This window comes from Euprymna scolopes, chromosome 24 (assembly GCF_053919585.1).
Source record: "Euprymna scolopes isolate OS-2025 chromosome 24, ASM5391958v1, whole genome shotgun sequence".
NCBI classification, from domain to species: domain Eukaryota; kingdom Metazoa; phylum Mollusca; class Cephalopoda; order Sepiida; family Sepiolidae; genus Euprymna; species Euprymna scolopes.
Window position 1 is genome coordinate 78,567,655 of NC_136505.1, and position 16,921 is coordinate 78,584,575.

The 16,921-nt window shown below is 40.8% G+C and overlaps 1 protein-coding gene across 3 annotated transcripts in view; it reads right to left on the reverse strand.

Annotated features, from left to right (window-relative positions):
- Positions 1 to 261: 261 nt before the first annotated feature.
- LOC145246786 (very long-chain specific acyl-CoA dehydrogenase, mitochondrial-like) overlaps positions 262 to 16,921 on the reverse strand; it is a 296,798-nt gene continuing 280,138 nt past the window's right edge. For 2 of the 3 annotated variants that reach the window (XR_013863168.1, XM_080108582.1), the window contains one exon: positions 1,460 to 1,718. Coding sequence is in view for 2 of the 3 variants with exons in the window: in XM_080108582.1 (XP_079964708.1) it covers positions 1,711 to 1,718 (8 nt within the window). In the remaining variant the exon portion in view is untranslated. Of the gene's footprint in view, positions 1,719 to 16,921 lie in introns of all 3 variants that reach the window. The other variant, XM_080108581.1, reaches the window with a different exon arrangement.

Genomic DNA, 16,921 nt, shown 5'->3' on the forward strand with positions numbered 1-16,921 from the left:
TTCCGTCCTAATGGGTCACCACCCATGGCCAACAGGTGGCATAATTGGGGGGGGGCCTTCTACAAAGGTGAAATCAGTGTATTCTACAGCCTCAGCTAACAGGGCAGCTGACAAAATGTAATGAACATTATTTTTTGTATAACCAAAAAAAATGAAGAGTAAAAAAAAGAGATATTCAAAAAATAAAACTGTAGATAAAGTGGACTTTAAGGCAAAAAAAATGAAAAGTTGAAAAATAAAATATTTCTCCTTATAACGACATTGAAAAAAAAAATTGTTTATTGTCAAAAACAAATTCAATTTCTGTTTCATGTAATCTTGCGATTTTAACCAAGTTTAGGGAAATCCTAAAAAATGTTGATCAGTATTATTTTAAAATAGTTTTTTTTAAAGCATAAAACAGATTTAATTTTTTTTAAAATGAAAACTGTGAAATGGAATTTAATTGAAAGCAAATTACCATTAGTGATCTTCTATTATTTCACCATTTGTAATATGATTAATATCTCTTTTCATATTACGTGGATTCATCAGACTACTGTTCTCATCTTGAGTGTGATTTTTACAATATTTCGGTTGATGTAATCTCCGACCTTCTTCAGATATATCTTGTCAAAGTCAGGAATGTTTCTGTCAAACTCGGGAATTTGGATGGAATTTTGAGCAGAACCCTTTATTTACATCATGGAGGTAATGTGCTCTTGTCCCATCAGCCATGACTGGATAGAGGTGCTAAGTAATTCACAATTGTATTTTCGATCGCCCACACTGAGGATTGAACTTTCAACCTTCAGGAGAATATCACTTTTTACAACTGATTTTTCCAAGTACTCTAACCACTGTACCACTCTGGAACAAGAGAACTGCTACCCCCATAAAATAAATAAAGGGTTCTGCTCAAAATTATGTTCAAATTCCCTAGTTTGACAGAAATATTCCTGAGTTCAACAAGATACACCTGAAGAAGGTCAGAGGTTACATCAACTGAAACGTGAAAATCACACTCAAGATGAATCCAAATACAAATAACCAATCCTCATCTCAAAAATTCAGAAACATCTCTTCTTTTATAACTGAATCATTTTTTATACCAATATTTTCCGTTTTTATGTTTAAAGTATTTTTAAACTACATTCCAATCCAGAATGTTTCAAAACTAATTATTTTATTTTTCCGAAAAAAAGAAGAAAAAAAAAAGAATATGTAAGCATAATACATCAGTAAGAAACCTTGTATCAATAAAAATGTAAAAAACAACATTTTACCCTCCATATTGAAAATGATGAAATAACCTAACAAATCACCAATGGTAATTTTTTTTATTAAATTATATTACATTTTTTTGTCAAAAACATTCAATGCAATGGTTTTATGTTATAAGTTGTTTTGAAATTATGCCAAATGGCATTATTTCAGATTCCCTGCAGTTAATGTTAACCCAAAAGGGATTACATGACAGTTTGAATACTTAGTGCTTTTTATTCATATTACAGAGATAATGATTTGTTCAATTTTATGTCTTTTCTTTGATATATTTTCAAAATAACAAAAAACAATGGACGCTTTAACAATAAATCTGATTAAAATCCAAGTGGATGTGTAGCTGTTGTTGAACCACATTCTACAATATCACGTGAAATTATAGACATTTTTTGGAAATTCTTCAACTTTTGTTGATCTTTGACAGTTTTTAAATATTCTTTCACCTGGTCACCAGCCTGAAAAAGAAATGAAATAATAGAGAAATATTCTGGATTATTCATTAAATAATAATAAAAAAAAAATTGTATCATTAATTATGTTACTCCCCTCTTCCCAATGTTGAAAAATGTCCAATTATAGTAAAAGAGAACCAATTTCAATCAAACAATGATTTATATTTCTCAAACATTTTTTTTTTAGCATAAGGAGCAAAAGTCAATGGAAGAGTCCTCTGTTTTTCAGTTTATTTGAATTTTAATGGAACATTGATATCGTTGATCATGTCTTTTTGGTTGGAACAAGTTAAAAGGAAGTTTTTTTTTTTACAGAATCTTTACAAATAAACTAATGTCAATAGGATTTACTGTGAAGTTGCAGAAGTTCTTTTTAGGTATTGTTATAGTTTTTTTTTTTTCACATAGGCATAACCTCTTATCAAGGCCAGGGACCAGTCGAGGATAAGGGCTAAGAATGTACAGTAGTCAATTGGACAATACAGTAATCGTTAGTAATGGAAATTTGGTAAATTTGTTAACTTAAGTGGAACGGCTCATAAAGAACTTGTTTACGTTGGACTTGAAGACAACCATATTGTAGTCAGCTGGAAAGCTGGAAAACAGAAGACAGTTCCACAGGTGTGCAGTTCTAAGAAAGAAGCTTTGTTCATGGAATCTATGTTTAGGTTTAGGCACAGATAAAGAGTGGGGGGAATTATTGATAGTATTTTCAGCGAGACGAGTATTTCTTGTGAAAGTTTGGCAAGGGGGGACCATAGATTGTAGCTCAGCTCACTTTCTATGAAAATAACAATAAAGCAGAGACAAACTCGCAAAATCTCTTCTGTGAGAGAGGTTGCAGGGAAGAGAAAAGGATATCTCCTACGAGGCTATAAAGACTATTTTGAACTATCAAGGCAGGACAAGTTCTTTTTAGCAGGACAAGTTCTTCTTAGCTAGAGAATTGCATCAGCAGTGAGATATCTACTGGATCGATAGAAGGATCTCACCATTTTTCCAGCAGCCTTGGCAACAGATTTGATGTATGTGTTCCATTTAAGATCAGGAGTAAAGGTCAAGCCCAGAAGCCTGTCAAAACTTGAGGCCTCCCCAAGACGAGAGCCATTCATTTTAATTGATGCCAGATGGGGATCAGAACGTTGATGATGTAAAGATAGAAGCTTGGTTTTAGATGCAGTAAAAGTAATAAGCCACTCCTTTCCCCATTATACCACGTGCTCAAGATCAGAGGAGAGAGAATCAGAGAGAACTTGGTCATTTACGGTCTTAGATGTGCTACCATAAATGGTAGTGTCATCAGCATAAATATCTACGAATGATGTAAGGATGTGATTTGGAAGATCATTAATGTAGATCAGGAAAAGAGTTGGTCACAGGATGAACCCCTGAGGGACACCACCATTAATACCGTAAGCTTCTGATTTTTGCCCATCAACTACTACTCTTATGAACCTATCAGAGAGAAATGATTTAATAATGAAGACATTTCAAGCTATACCATAGCTGGAGATCTTGTGAAGTAAACCTTTATGCATACACTATCATATGATATGTCAAGAGCAATTGCCCTAGAAAGGTTACCCCCATCGAGAGATTCGCTAATCCTATGATTATGTAAGCACATCCACTGTAGATCTAGCAAAACAGAAACCATATTGTGTGTCACTAAGAAGGTTATTTTTGTTGAGATGGTTGATTACTTCTCTATTTAACACAGATTCCAGCAACTTACTCATGATGCACAGGAGACTTATTGGCCTGTACTGAGAGGAGGATGAGCGATCACATGAATTCTTAAATACAGGGCATACTGATGAGATTTTCCAGGGTAGTGGGAAGCAATTCTCCTTAAGACAACGTTTAAACAGTTTTGTAAATTGTATACATGCGAGTTTATTATAAGGTTTATTAAATGAATAAAATAAAACAAGTAAAAAAAGAGACACCCTCTAGTTTAACATATATGTGGGTATGTAGATACTACAGGGAGCTAATCCCCTCCTCCTATATTGTATAGTTTGTTCACTCTTGACACCAAGGCCCTTAAAATGTCTGGCTGATGTCTTACCTCTTGCAGAGTAGGCCATCTTTGTTTTTGTTTATGAGTATTGGTGCCACAATAAAACACCGGTTTCTGATCAACCATATAACCAGTTTAAGGTAGACATTTTGTCAGACAACTTTGTAACCCTTTCCCTCCCTATTGAACTATTGAAGGGCTTTTTTTATCCAGATGTTAGTGATGAGGTCCCTTTCAAGTCTTTTCTCTTTGGCAAATCTCCTCATATCCTTGCTCTTTATGAGTCTAATCTAGATTCTTCTCTTGATAGCAACAAGTGAAGCATGCATCGTCCTCCGTGAGTGCACACTGAACAAGGCAAAAAAAAAAATGACGAAGTTCAGCATTTGCTACCCCTTCATTTAGCCCCAAAAATCTCCAGGGAACGTCAAATCCTGGTGAAAATGAACAAACTATGCAGTTTTTAAGCCATAACATTTAAATTTGAGTTCTGCTGTGGAGAAAGAAGTGGCTTACCGTTAAAGCGGCTGCGTGTTTGTGCATGCAAAGCACAAATTGAGAATCAAGATGGCGCCTTCATACGTTTATGTGGAAAAAAGTCTCGGCGAATCTCGGAGGATCTCGTACCCTGATTCCATAAATAACGAGGAAAGGAAAGCGGGAGAACAGACGATTTTTAGTCACTAAAGCGAACGGACGTGTGTAAAAGAAGAGTTAGAAGAAAAGAGTGTGGTGAACGAAACAAACAACGACTCGGTTGAAAGTAGAGTTGTAACGAACCTAATCTATTTCGGCATGACGTCAGGATTTGACCCCAAGCTAATTCCCCTGTTTGATGGCAGTAGCACTGATCACTTAGTGCAGAAATGGGTGGAAAAAGCAGAATTAATATGTCAGGTCAATGGGGTGAAGCGTATGGAATGCGTGGTCCCAATGAGCCTCACTGGGGGAGCATATGCAGTATACCAGCAGTTGGCTGATGAGAAGAAAACAGATTTTGCCTGCATCAAGCGCGCCCTTTTTACAGCATTTGCGTTAGATCCAGTTACTGCATGGAAGGAATTCATGGCCCGAAAATTACATCCCGGGGAAACGGTGGATGTGTATCTGGCTGAGCTAAAAAAGCTATCGGTTCTTTTTGGAGGGATGTCAGACAAAGGCTTGATGTGCACCTTTGTTGCAGGATTACCTAAGATTGTGGAAGATCTGATCCGTGCCTCATCCCAAGTGGACGAGATAGACATATCGGAAGTATTGGCGCGGGCACGAGCAATACTAAAGAAAAGCCCTAACACTATAGACCAAGCGGCAGCTGTACAACCATCACAGGTTGGATTGCAGGACCTGGGCGCAGCTACAACCTGCTATAAGTGTGGAGGACCCAACCATTTGGCCCGTGATTGTCTTTCGTCACGTCAATCAACTCAGAAACTTGACGGGCTGCAGTGCTACAAGTGCAAAAAATGCGGACACCTGGCCCGCACCTGTCCGGGAAACAGGCAAGGGGAAGAAACTACAGCGCCAGTCTTCTCCCCAGATCGTCATTGAGCAGGGTGCTACCCACTGTAAGCATACACATTAATGGAAGCGAGCGCCTCGCGCTTGTGGACACTGGGTGCACCCAGACTCTCGTAAGCAAGATATGCTGTGCCACTTGGAAAGCAGAGAGAATTCTGGTACTAACTGTAGGCGGAGGTTCACTAGCCTCTTGTGGGGGTGAGCATTATCCGCGCAAGCACCAACGACGGGCCTGCAGTAGCTGTGCGAGCCCTGGTTGTGGAGGGAGAGCTTCTCGGGTACGACCTACTCCTGGGTATGGACTTGATTACACAACTGGGTGGAATTACCGTGGACAGAACCGGCAAGGTACAGTTCTCCCGAGGTGAGGAACATGTTTGTGCTGCCATAACTCTTGACGAGCATGACTTTCATGCAGAGTATGATAGAAACACCAATGCATGGACGGCATTTTGGAAGTGGTCAAACGATCAGCCACCAATATCCTTGCGGAACCGGTTATCGGAATATCCCCCACCCATGTGGCTAAGGGAACAGTACGAAGAAGAACTGCAAACGTGAATCGACAATGGCTGGCTTCTTCCATACCCAGAGGATGAGCTTGGCCCCCCGCGAGGGCTGATTCCCCTGATGGCCGTCATACAAGAGACCAAACAAAAGGTCCGCCCCGTCCTAGACTACCATGAGCTCAATGAGCATGCACTCAAATTAAGGGAGTGGCGACAGCAGGGATCGAACGTGGCAAGTCTGGACCTACACAGGGCCTATCTGCAAATACGCATTGAGAAGAAATTGTGGCCATTTCAGACTGTGGAAATTGGAGGAACCCAGGCTAGGGTTCGGTCTAAATGTGGCACCAGGCATTATGACAGCAATCATGCATGCTATCTGGCAGCAAGATGAGGCAGTTCAACAGGCAACATCCTCATATATCGATGATATATTCGTCAATGAGAGCCTCATGTCAGCGCAATCAGTTAGAATGCACTTTGAGAGCTTTGGACTGACATCTAAGGAACCAGAGCGTCTGTGCGATGGAGCAAAAGTTCTCAGCCTGCACGTGCAAGGAGGGACTTTACTGGAGAAGAAGAAGTCGCGTCCCCAAGGTCCCATCAAACATCACTCGACGAACAGTGTTTTCGCTTTGTGGAAAGGTGGTAGGCCATTTTCCTGTGTACGGTTGGCTCAGGGTGGCCGTGGCGGCCATAAAAAGACGTGCAACAGCCGTGTCGTCGGGATGGGACGATGCAGTACACGATGTCACCCTAAGGAGCATGCTGACAGAGACTGTGTCCAGGGTGACCAGTGATGACCCCGTTCAGGGAAAGTGGTGCGTCAGCAGGAATGATTTCACAGTCTGGGTGGATGCTAGTTCACTGGCCCTTGGAGTTGCCCTGGCAGTTAATGATTCCATTATTGAAGATGCCTGTTGGCTTCGGCCAGAGAATGATTCGAGGCACATAAACCTGGCCGAACTTGATGCCACATTGAAGGGCGTTAACTTGGCGCTTCAATGGCAAGCCAAGGTTCTACATATCATGACTGACTCGGCATGCACTCATCAGTGGATAACCGATGCATTAAGTGGAAGAGCACGGCTGATGACATGAGCATCGAGTGAGATGTTAATTCGAAGACGGCTTGCCACCTTGGTCGACATCATCACAGAGTATGACCTGAGTGTCGACGTAGTGTTGATCAGGTCTGCACTCAACAGAGCAGATGCTCTGACAAGAATCCCTTAACGATGGCTTCTGGCTGGTGCTCGGAGAGATTCTGATAATCTGCAAAACACATGTGCAGCAGTTGCGTGTAATGTGGATGCAGCATGCATCATGGACATTCATCGACAGTGTGGACATCCTGGCATCAAGCGGACACTGTACTTTGTCAAGATGATTGATCCAGGAGTAGAAAAAAAAGATATCCGAAGAGTGGTGGAAAGTTGCGAGGCCTGCCAATCCATCGACCCAGCTCCAGCACGATGGAAGAAAGGGGAGTTGGGAGTGAGTGGTAAGTGGCAGAGAGTGGGCATGGACATCACACACTACGGTGGCAACCACTTCTTTACCCTCATCGATTGTGGCCCTACACGTTTCGCAGTCTGGAGACTCCTTAGGCGCCAGGACTCTTGCAACATTATTCGCCAGCTGTCATCCGTGTTCTGTGAAAGAGGTGCGCCCGATGAAGTGCTGACGGACAACGACCCAGCCTTTCGCAGCCATCAGATGAGGCAGTTCTTACAAGAATGGGGTGTGTGGCTGCGGCTTAGATGCGCTTATGTGCCTTCTGGCAATGGTATAGCTGAGAGAAGCCATCGCAGCATCAAAACAATTGCAGCCAGGAAGCAGTGCACCATCGCAGAAGCTGTGTACTGGCATAATCTCATGCCAAAGGATGGCGTCTCTCCAGGAACGGCGCCTGCAAACGCAATCTATCAGTACCGTGTCCGAGAAAAAGGAATCCACCCTGATACAACTGTGGCCACTGAGATAGAATGGAATCGATATACCAAAGGGGATGCTGTCTGGGTGAAGCCGCCAGGAAACCGATGTACTGACAAGTATAAACGGGGCACAGTGACTGATGTGGTGAGTCAGCAGTGTGTCCAGGTTGATAGCGTACCCCGTCACATTAGGGACCTATGGCCGGCGACACATGTACCACCTCCAGTGGACGATGAGAGTGACTCTGACTCTGAGACGAGTGGGCCATCGCTTTGGTTTGCACCATCCCTATCAAGCAGTGACTCTGATATCAGTAGCCTCCACGGAGATGAAGCCTTCCCCGACCATCAGGCGGTGGATGAGAGCGCACGCGAAGACGAGAGCAGCACTGTCCTCCTTCACAGAAGCACCCGATGGCGGCGATTGCCACCCCCCTGCCGTCTCTGTGATCATGAGATCAGAGGAGAGTGTGGAGAAAGAAGTGGCTTACCGTTAAAGCAGCTGAACGTTTGTGCATGCAAAGCACAAATTGAGAATCCAGATGGCGCCCGCATGCGTTTATGTGGAAAAAAGTCTTGTGGAATCTCGGAGAATCTCGTACCCTGATTCCATAAATAACGAGGAAAGGAAAGCGGGAGGACAGACGATTTTTAGTCACTAAAGTGAACGGACGTGTGTAAAAGAAGAGGTAGAAGAAAAGAGTGCGGTGAACGAAACAAACAACGACTCGGTTGAAAGTAGAGTTGAAGAAATTTTATTATCCACTTTTTCCCGTGGAAGTTAATTCTTCTTAAACAATTAATCGTTACTACTAACTCTGAAACTGAAGGAAAAAATTACAAACAAAAAGAGAAAAATAGGAGAAATAGAATTTATTAACAAAGATATCTAAAGGAAAGGTTTGTGACCTCTATGGGCTGCCAAAAATGTCCATCTGGCTTACAAGTGTCCTTGTAGTAGTAACCAAAAAGGGGGAGAGAGTGAAGGGAAATAGAAGGAAAGAGAGATAGAGAAGGAGGAAGAAGGAGGGAAAAAAGGAGGGGAGCACTTACTGGAAGCTTCTGGGCGCCCTTTCACGAATGGAACATTTAGAAAGTTCGTTCCTTGTGGGTTTTATTTTTTGAGTTTGTGTTGTTTAAAAGTTCCCTTTTTCTTTCTTTTTCCTGGAAATTCGTTTTCGTAGTCCTTTCAGCAAGGTAGAAATTTCTTGAGGCTGAATATTCTGGTGTTTTCAGGTATCTTCGAAAACTTCCCTGCGGCGAATTTTCTGTTCAAAACTTCTATTATCTTTTCTCGATAATAGTATTAGTTTTCAAGTGTCTTAGAAAACTAGGTTCTTCTTTTCAACGACTTTAATGTCTCGTCAAGACAGAGTTGTTCAACACCTTAGTAAATTCCAGGCGTCCCTTTTTCTCGATAATTATTTTAGTTTTCAAGTATCTTAGAAAACTGGGTTCTTCTTTTCAACGACTTTAATGTTTCGTCAAGACAGAGTTGTTCAACACCTTAGTAAATTCCAGGTGTCCCTTTTTATCCGAGACTGACAGGGAATACTTTTGACAGTTCTGGTCTCCACGACGCCTTGTTCCACAACTGACCACTTAACTCAAAAATATCACACACGTGCGTCAATTTAGCACGAAAACGTCTCATCCAATCAACGGGCTTAAGGGAGTCAGGTGACATAAAAAAAAAAGGGGGAAGCTAGGGAAGGGGGTAGGAAAGGGGTTAAGAAGAAAGGAAGGAAGAACAGAGCAGCAGAAAGAAGGAAAGAAAAAGGGAAAGAAAGATGGTGGAAGATAATTTCCACACTCTCCCTAAAAAGAAAAAAGACAAAAAGAAAAAATCCTCAAACAACAATCTAATACCAAACGTATTCTGGATTTCTTTCATTTAAAGATTTAACAGATCTTACAGGCCTAGACTGAAAGTTTTCCCTGTCCCGACTAGTCCCCGAGCTCAGAGAATTGCCCTCTCCATCGTTAGAAGCTTGGTGAGAGTGGGTTATGGAAAGTTCTAAAGGACACAAGTTCCTTAAGGAATGTTCCTGAGTGCTGCCATCACTCCTTCTGATTAAAGCTGACCGAACTAAGCTATCCGACCCAGAAGTTAGATTAACCACCCTTCCCAAGGACCAATAAGGACGAGGCTTCATAGAGTTTTTTTATCAAAACGACATCACCCAGCTTAATCATATTTTCAAAATCAGATTGGTAAAGATCCTGCGACAACTCCCTCAGACCCAAGAGATATCGTTCATACCAGTCTTTTAAAACGATTCAGGAATTCATCTCTACATCCCAGACTCTCAATAAGATCTTCTTTACTAGGGGGGTTATCCAGGAAACAATCTTCTTCTAAGGACAAAAACACAGAGTTTTTATGGAAGGGATGCACAAAGGCATTAGGAGTAATCACCTCCAAGCCAGAGTCATCAGAGCAACGATAGGTCAAGGGCCGATCGTTAACAGATCCCTGCACATCTGACAGAACCGTCAAAGTTGAAAATAACTTAACTTCCTACGTCCTATAACCTTGAAAAGACAACTTTTTACAACTCGAATTAATCTTTCCCACACAGCACCGTACCAAGCAGAATGTAAAGGTATCGTTTGGTGTTTGATAAGATGGGCATCCACTGTCCCTCTAAATTCGTCAGACAAATAAACCTGTTTAACAAGGTCACAACCCGCCACAAAGGACTTTGCATTATCCGAATAAATGTGAGAAGGGACCCCATAAAAATTGAAAAATCTCAAAAATGCCAAAACCACAGACTGAGTGGTCATATCAGGCAACAGTTCCAAGTGTATAGCTCACACACTAAAACAGGTGAAGATTAAAATATACATCTTTTTAGTTTCATCACCTTCATGCACCCACAAATGGCCAGTAAAATCGATCCCGGTGTGCAAGAACGGCTTAACTAAATTAACCCGATGCTTAGGCAAATTTGTAACCTTGGGATATCTAAAGGAAAGAGTGTTATATTTTTTGCAAATGACACAACAAGATATCACCGTTTTAATAGCTTGTCTAGCTTTGGGTATCCCAAATCCCAACATTCTGAATTTGATAAGCATAGCAGCAATTCCCAGATGCTTACACTTCAAATGACAATCCATGATTATCAAACTTGTAACATGACAAGACTTGGGAAGCAGAATAGGATGAAGGACTGCATCAGAAAAATAAGTAGATTTACCAATTCTACCTCGTGAGCGAATCAATCCTTCATCGTCCAAAAATAAATCAAATTTAGAAACCAAAGGGGGGGCTTCACCGCCATCAGACTTAGACAAATAATCCTTTTCCTTAGAAAGGAACAGTCCTTGTGTCATTCTGAGCAAGTACAATCTTGCCTTAATACTAGAGTCGAGAACAATACCTCTCATTTTCGATATAAATCGGAAAACTGCAGTCAAAACTCCAATGAGCTTCTTCAGCGAAGAAAATTTCTCTACTTCAATTATATAACTGCCCTGAATGACAGGTTCACAACCAGTAACTGTACTGATCAACATCTGGCTAGCCGGATTAAGACAATTCAGGTCATAACTAGGCCAGATCAAGTTATCTCCTCTCAACCATTCAGGCCCGAATAACCAATGAGTAAAAACCATTTTAAATTTGTTCAGGGACATACCCCTCGTGACAAGGTCAGCAGGATTGTCATCAGTCTTCACATACTTAAACTTCACTGTCAAACCTTTATCACTAAGATTCTTTACCATCGCTTTTACATCTTTTAACCGGTTACGAGTGAATTGACATTTTGTATTGACATTGTCAGATAAAACCCAGGATAGTACTACCTGTGCATCTACAGCGATAATCACAGAACTGAGCACTTCCAAAGGGAGTATTTTCACCAGAACAGAAATGTGCTTCATGCATAAATATACCGCTAACAGCTCCAAGGTGGGTAAGGTTCTCTTAACAGAGGGAACAACCCTGGCTTTAGCGAATATCAGTCTGGCTTCTCCATGCTGATGTAAATATACCGCGATTCCATAGGCCAGGTTCGAGGCATCACAAAACACTATCAACGTGGCTGAAGAATCGGAAGCCACGGAGTAACGGTCGAATTCAAGCTCCCCGATACGTACCAGATCCTTATACAACTTCTCCCAGTCAACCATAATGTCAGGTGGGACCGGCTGGTCCCAGGATACTTTCAACTTCCACAATTTACTAAGAAGGATCCTACCTTTAATAGTAACAGGGAGCATTAAGCCAAGGGGGTCAAATACAGAGGAATTTACAGACAAAATATCCCTCTTAGAGGATACTGATCTTCCTTCAATGCAAGAACTTACTCGCATTTTGTCAGAGGAGGGGTTATACAAATAGCCCAATACCTTCTCAGTGTCAGAACCGTGGGAGGAGAGACTGTTATCCTGCAACATTCGCTTAGCAAGCACTTCATTGTTGCTACAGCAATTCCTCAAGGAAAATCCACCTTCCTCCATGACAGAAACAGCTTCCAAGTACAGCTGCATCAGAACTTCAGCAGAATTATGAGTTTTCACCAGGTTGTCCACATAGAAGTGGCCCAAAAGCATCTCCCTGCAAGGACCAGGAGGGTACTTCTCCACATGATATCGAACCATGTAGCTCAGTATGAAAGGACTGGATACAAAGCCAAATATGTTGTATCTAAAGCAGATCAACTCATCACCCAATCTTAAAAAGAAGCAGAATCTATTTTTGTCACGTTCGTCATTCAAGCAAATCATTAAAAAGGCCTTCCGAATATCGGCCAGTAGAACATACTGGTCCATCCGAAACCGCAAAAACAAATCCAGCATGTCAGTGTACATATTGACACCAGAATAAGCGCAGTCATTTAAAGAAGGTTTCCCACCGGTTCTCAAAGAACAATTGAAGACCGGTCTAATCTTGGTGGTGCACTGTAAATCCTGTTTTATCACCGGTCGATGAGGAATCCATACATATTTGTTAAAATCGGAAGGAGCAACCACAATCCTTTCAATTATTCCTTCCTTTTCTTAATCTAAGAAGACCTGACAATAATCTTTGTACAACCCCTGTTCCGTCAGCTTCTTCGATACGCGATTCAAAACTGACAAAGACACCTGATGATTAGCAGGTACCGACTTTAATTTTTCTTCATTCCAAGGCAAACTGACATAGTAACAGTTATCTATGAAGCGAATGGAGGAGCGAAAGGACTCAATCATATTCTTATCGAAATCACTGAATTCCTCCTCAACAATACCTATGGTTTCCAAACTAAGCATTTTTTCCACAGTTCTCTCAACAGTAGACTCCTCAAAACAACTGAACGGATCAGTATACACAGACTTGGGGTTCAACACAAAATATACATGAGTGAGGTCGCACACAGAGTGTTCTTTGACGACTTGAGCATAATTCAATTCCAACCCCCTTTCCAGGTCTTTGGGAGAAGGAGACCCAAAATCCGCCAGATCACCAAACAAAACCATTCCTTGGGGAAATTCCCACACAAGGCCCTCTCTAAACTCCTTTAAATTCATAGATCCCAAAAACCTAAGCACGTCCACACCCAGTAAACCATATACAGGCAAAGTGTCATCTCTCAACTCCGAGAAATTAGCAGCCAATTTGACCTGATGATCTTAAGGTCTTCTACCACAGAATTCAATCCGTGAACACGAAACGAAAGGTCCATATCATCATCCACCAAGAACAACACAGAATGTCAGGAATTTGAAAACCTCACTTGAAGATTAACTTCCTTCAAATGTTTAACTTCTTTTCCCAAAAAGGTCTTGATCAGAAACTTACGATCTCTCATGGAAGTATTAATATCAGAAAAGGCATCCAACATTTTTCCAGACAAATAGGATCGCTCACTACCAGTGTCGATAAGGCAGTTGAAAGATACACTTTCACCAGATCCATTGTTGACGGCAACCTCAACAACAGGCAGCAACGAAGAGCTATTCAAGTGCCAACAAGCATTAGAAGCAGTAGATTCACCCCCAACAGAAGGACACAGCACTCTACAGTGGCCCTTCTTATTACATAGCCAGCACATTCCATACTCCTTACCCTTGCAAAGACATGACTCTTCTACATGAGAAGGGCTCGAGCACTTGCTACATAAGCCAATCTCCTTACACCTCCTCAACCGGACAGCATGAGAAGGAAAAAACTTGCAGGAATTACCGTTATGGTTATTGGTTCTACAAAAATTACACTTAAATCCAATCTTAGTAGACTGGATATGAAAATTTTCCAGCGTGGAAGGTTTTTTAGCATCTGGAGAACCCATGAACCTAGGGGAAAATGTTTTCTTAGGTATACTAGCCACCTTCCGAGGATATGTTTCCTTATTTTTACAAAACTCAATCATTCGAAATATTTCCGAACTGTGGTCTAGTATGTCTTCCAGGGTAGGGTAATTATTTCCTATTTTATGAATCAACTCAGACCTAAAAAGAGTGGGCAGCTTACTAAAAACAATATGACTTAATAACTTGTTTCCGGGAGAGTTCATCTCCAAGAAATTTAAACTGAAGAAACTATTTAATTCGTGAACCTGAGCCTTAACAGAATTCAAGAACTTCTTTGCTACTAAGTGGTTGCTTAACTTCTCTATACCCAATATATGGGAAAAAACAGAATCCACAATGTTGTCCTTATCTAGAAATTCCAACGCGAGAATGTCGGTGGCTATGCGATAGTTTTCCTCAGATATAGAGAGGTGCCACACCAGTTGAAAGACGTAGCCAGACAAATGGTTTTTCAACACAACTAACCTCAGGGCGTCATTTTCTAAGTCCACTACGCTATTCTCGAATTCCCGCTGAAAATTAAGGAAGGCTAATATACCGTTTTCTAAATCCTTTTCACTAAACTTGGGACATTCAATTTTGGGCGTCATCCTCAGACGTTTTTCCTTAATAAGAGAGACTTTGTGATTTGCACTATCCCTTACTTCTACTGAAGGCTTGAGTCTAGACAATTTTTCCAAAACCTTCACTCGATGAAGAGCGCAATCCCTATTAAATGCCTTAATCTCTTCATCTTCTGTTCCCTCAATTAAATAGGCATTAATAATTTGCTCGTCTAATAAATCCACTGAAGCAGTGTAATCATCTATCTGCTTTTTATACAACGTATAACCTACTTCGTTTATTTCATCTAACGAGTCTAAGAACTCAAATACAGTTAAGATTTTATCTCTAATAATCTTTCTTTTTTCAAATAACATTGAGGTAGTGGGAGAGGTAGTCATTTTAGAATACTAAACCCCGCCCCTTCTAACCTATCAATGGCTAAATACTAAACCACTCCCCTCTTGGCGCGCGCGTCACCAACAACCCTTCTTGGCGCCAAAAATGCCTGTAAAACAAAGGAACAAGAAGCCAAGATGGCCGACGCAGAAACAAAGAAGAAGGAAGGAGGGAGGGGGGTACTATCTACGCGATGGACAGCAGCCACGGTCATCAAAAAGCCCAGACCAGTTTAGCAGAGAGTAGCTTACTAAACTGGCAGAGTTTTTTATTATCCACCTTTTCCCGTGGAAGTTAATTCTTCTTAAACAATTAATCGTTACTACTAACTCTGAAACTGAAGGAAAAAATTACAAACAAAAAGAGAAAAATAGGAGAAATAGAATTTATTAACAAAGATATCTAAAGGAAAGGTTTGTGACCTCTATGGGCTGCCAAAAATGTCCATCTGGCTTACAAGTGTCCTTGTAGTAGTAACCAAAAAGGGGGAGAGAGTGAAGGGAAATAGAAGGAAAGAGAGATAGAGAAGGAGGAAGAAGGAGGGGAGCACTTACTGGAAGCTTCTGGGCGCCCTTTCACGAATGGAACATTTAGAAAGTTCGTTCCTTGTGGGTTTTATTTTTTGAGTTTGTGTTGTTTAAAAGTTCCCTTTTTCTTTCTTTTTCCTGGAAATTCGTTTTCGTAGTCCTTTCAGCAAGGTAGAAATTTCTTGAGGCTGAATATTCTGGTGTTTTCAGGTATCTTCGAAAACTTCCCTGCGGCGAATTTTCTGTTCAAAACTTCTATTATCTTTTCTCGATAATAGTATTAGTTTTCAAGTGTCTTAGAAAACTAGGTTCTTCTTTTCAACGACTTTAATGTCTCGTCAAGACAGAGTTGTTCAACACCTTAGTAAATTCCAGGTGTCCCTTTTTATCCGAGACCGACATGGAATACTTTTGACAGTTCTGGTCTCCATGACGCCTTGTTCCACAACTGACCACTTAACTCAAAAATATCACACACGTGCGTCAATTTAGCACGAAAAGGTCTCATTCAATCAACGGGCATAAGGGAGTCAGGTGACATAAAAAAAAGGGGGAAGCTAGGGAAGGGGGTAGGAAAGAGGTTAAGAAGAAAGGAAGGAAGAACAGAGCAGCAGAAAGAAGGAAAGAAAAAGGGAAAGAAAGATGGTGGAAGATAATTTCCACAGAGTTGTAACGAACACATCTGCACCATGCAAAAAAAGAATTTACTAAGTCCATCATTTGCCCTCCCCATTTATCCCCAAAAGTCCCAAAAGCCTTAACATATTTAAATTTGAGTTCAGCACCATGCAAAACTGCTAAGTAGACATACACAGAAAATTTTGGACAAATCTGGTAAAAAAATCCCAAAAATGGAGTGTTTTTATTAACCATAAAAGAGCCCCTGAGGCACACCCAAAAGTTATTGCAAAGTATAGACAAACAAAATTATATAGAAATCAGTTACAACTTTTCAGAAAGTTTTATAAAAAATCTAAAGCATCAATCTTTTTAATAAGCACAAAAGTGTACATTTTAGCCATTTTAACCCGAAAGGCCATTCTTTTACTTTTTTACTCATATTACGTTTAATGTTTGTGCAAAATTTCAAAAAATTTTAACGTGTAGTTATTGAGAAAAGTGCGGATGAATGAATGGATAAGGGTGAATTTACAGGTCCACCCTCCTTTTGTCGGGGGACAAACAATGGATGGTTAGTCTACTTAAACTCTTCCATGCATTTACATAACCTTGCTCATTTTTTTCACAAGAATTTCACTATATCATGTCCCCAGTCTTGAATAACATAACTTTTCACTATCTCATGACTTTTACCAAATTGTCACCTTCCCTACATACTTTCCTAATAATGATCTTCTTCAACCATTTTCTGCAAAATCTTCAATTGATCAATCCTTTCATAGAAAGATGTTTAACTACCTAAAAGGCTGATTGAGATGGGCTT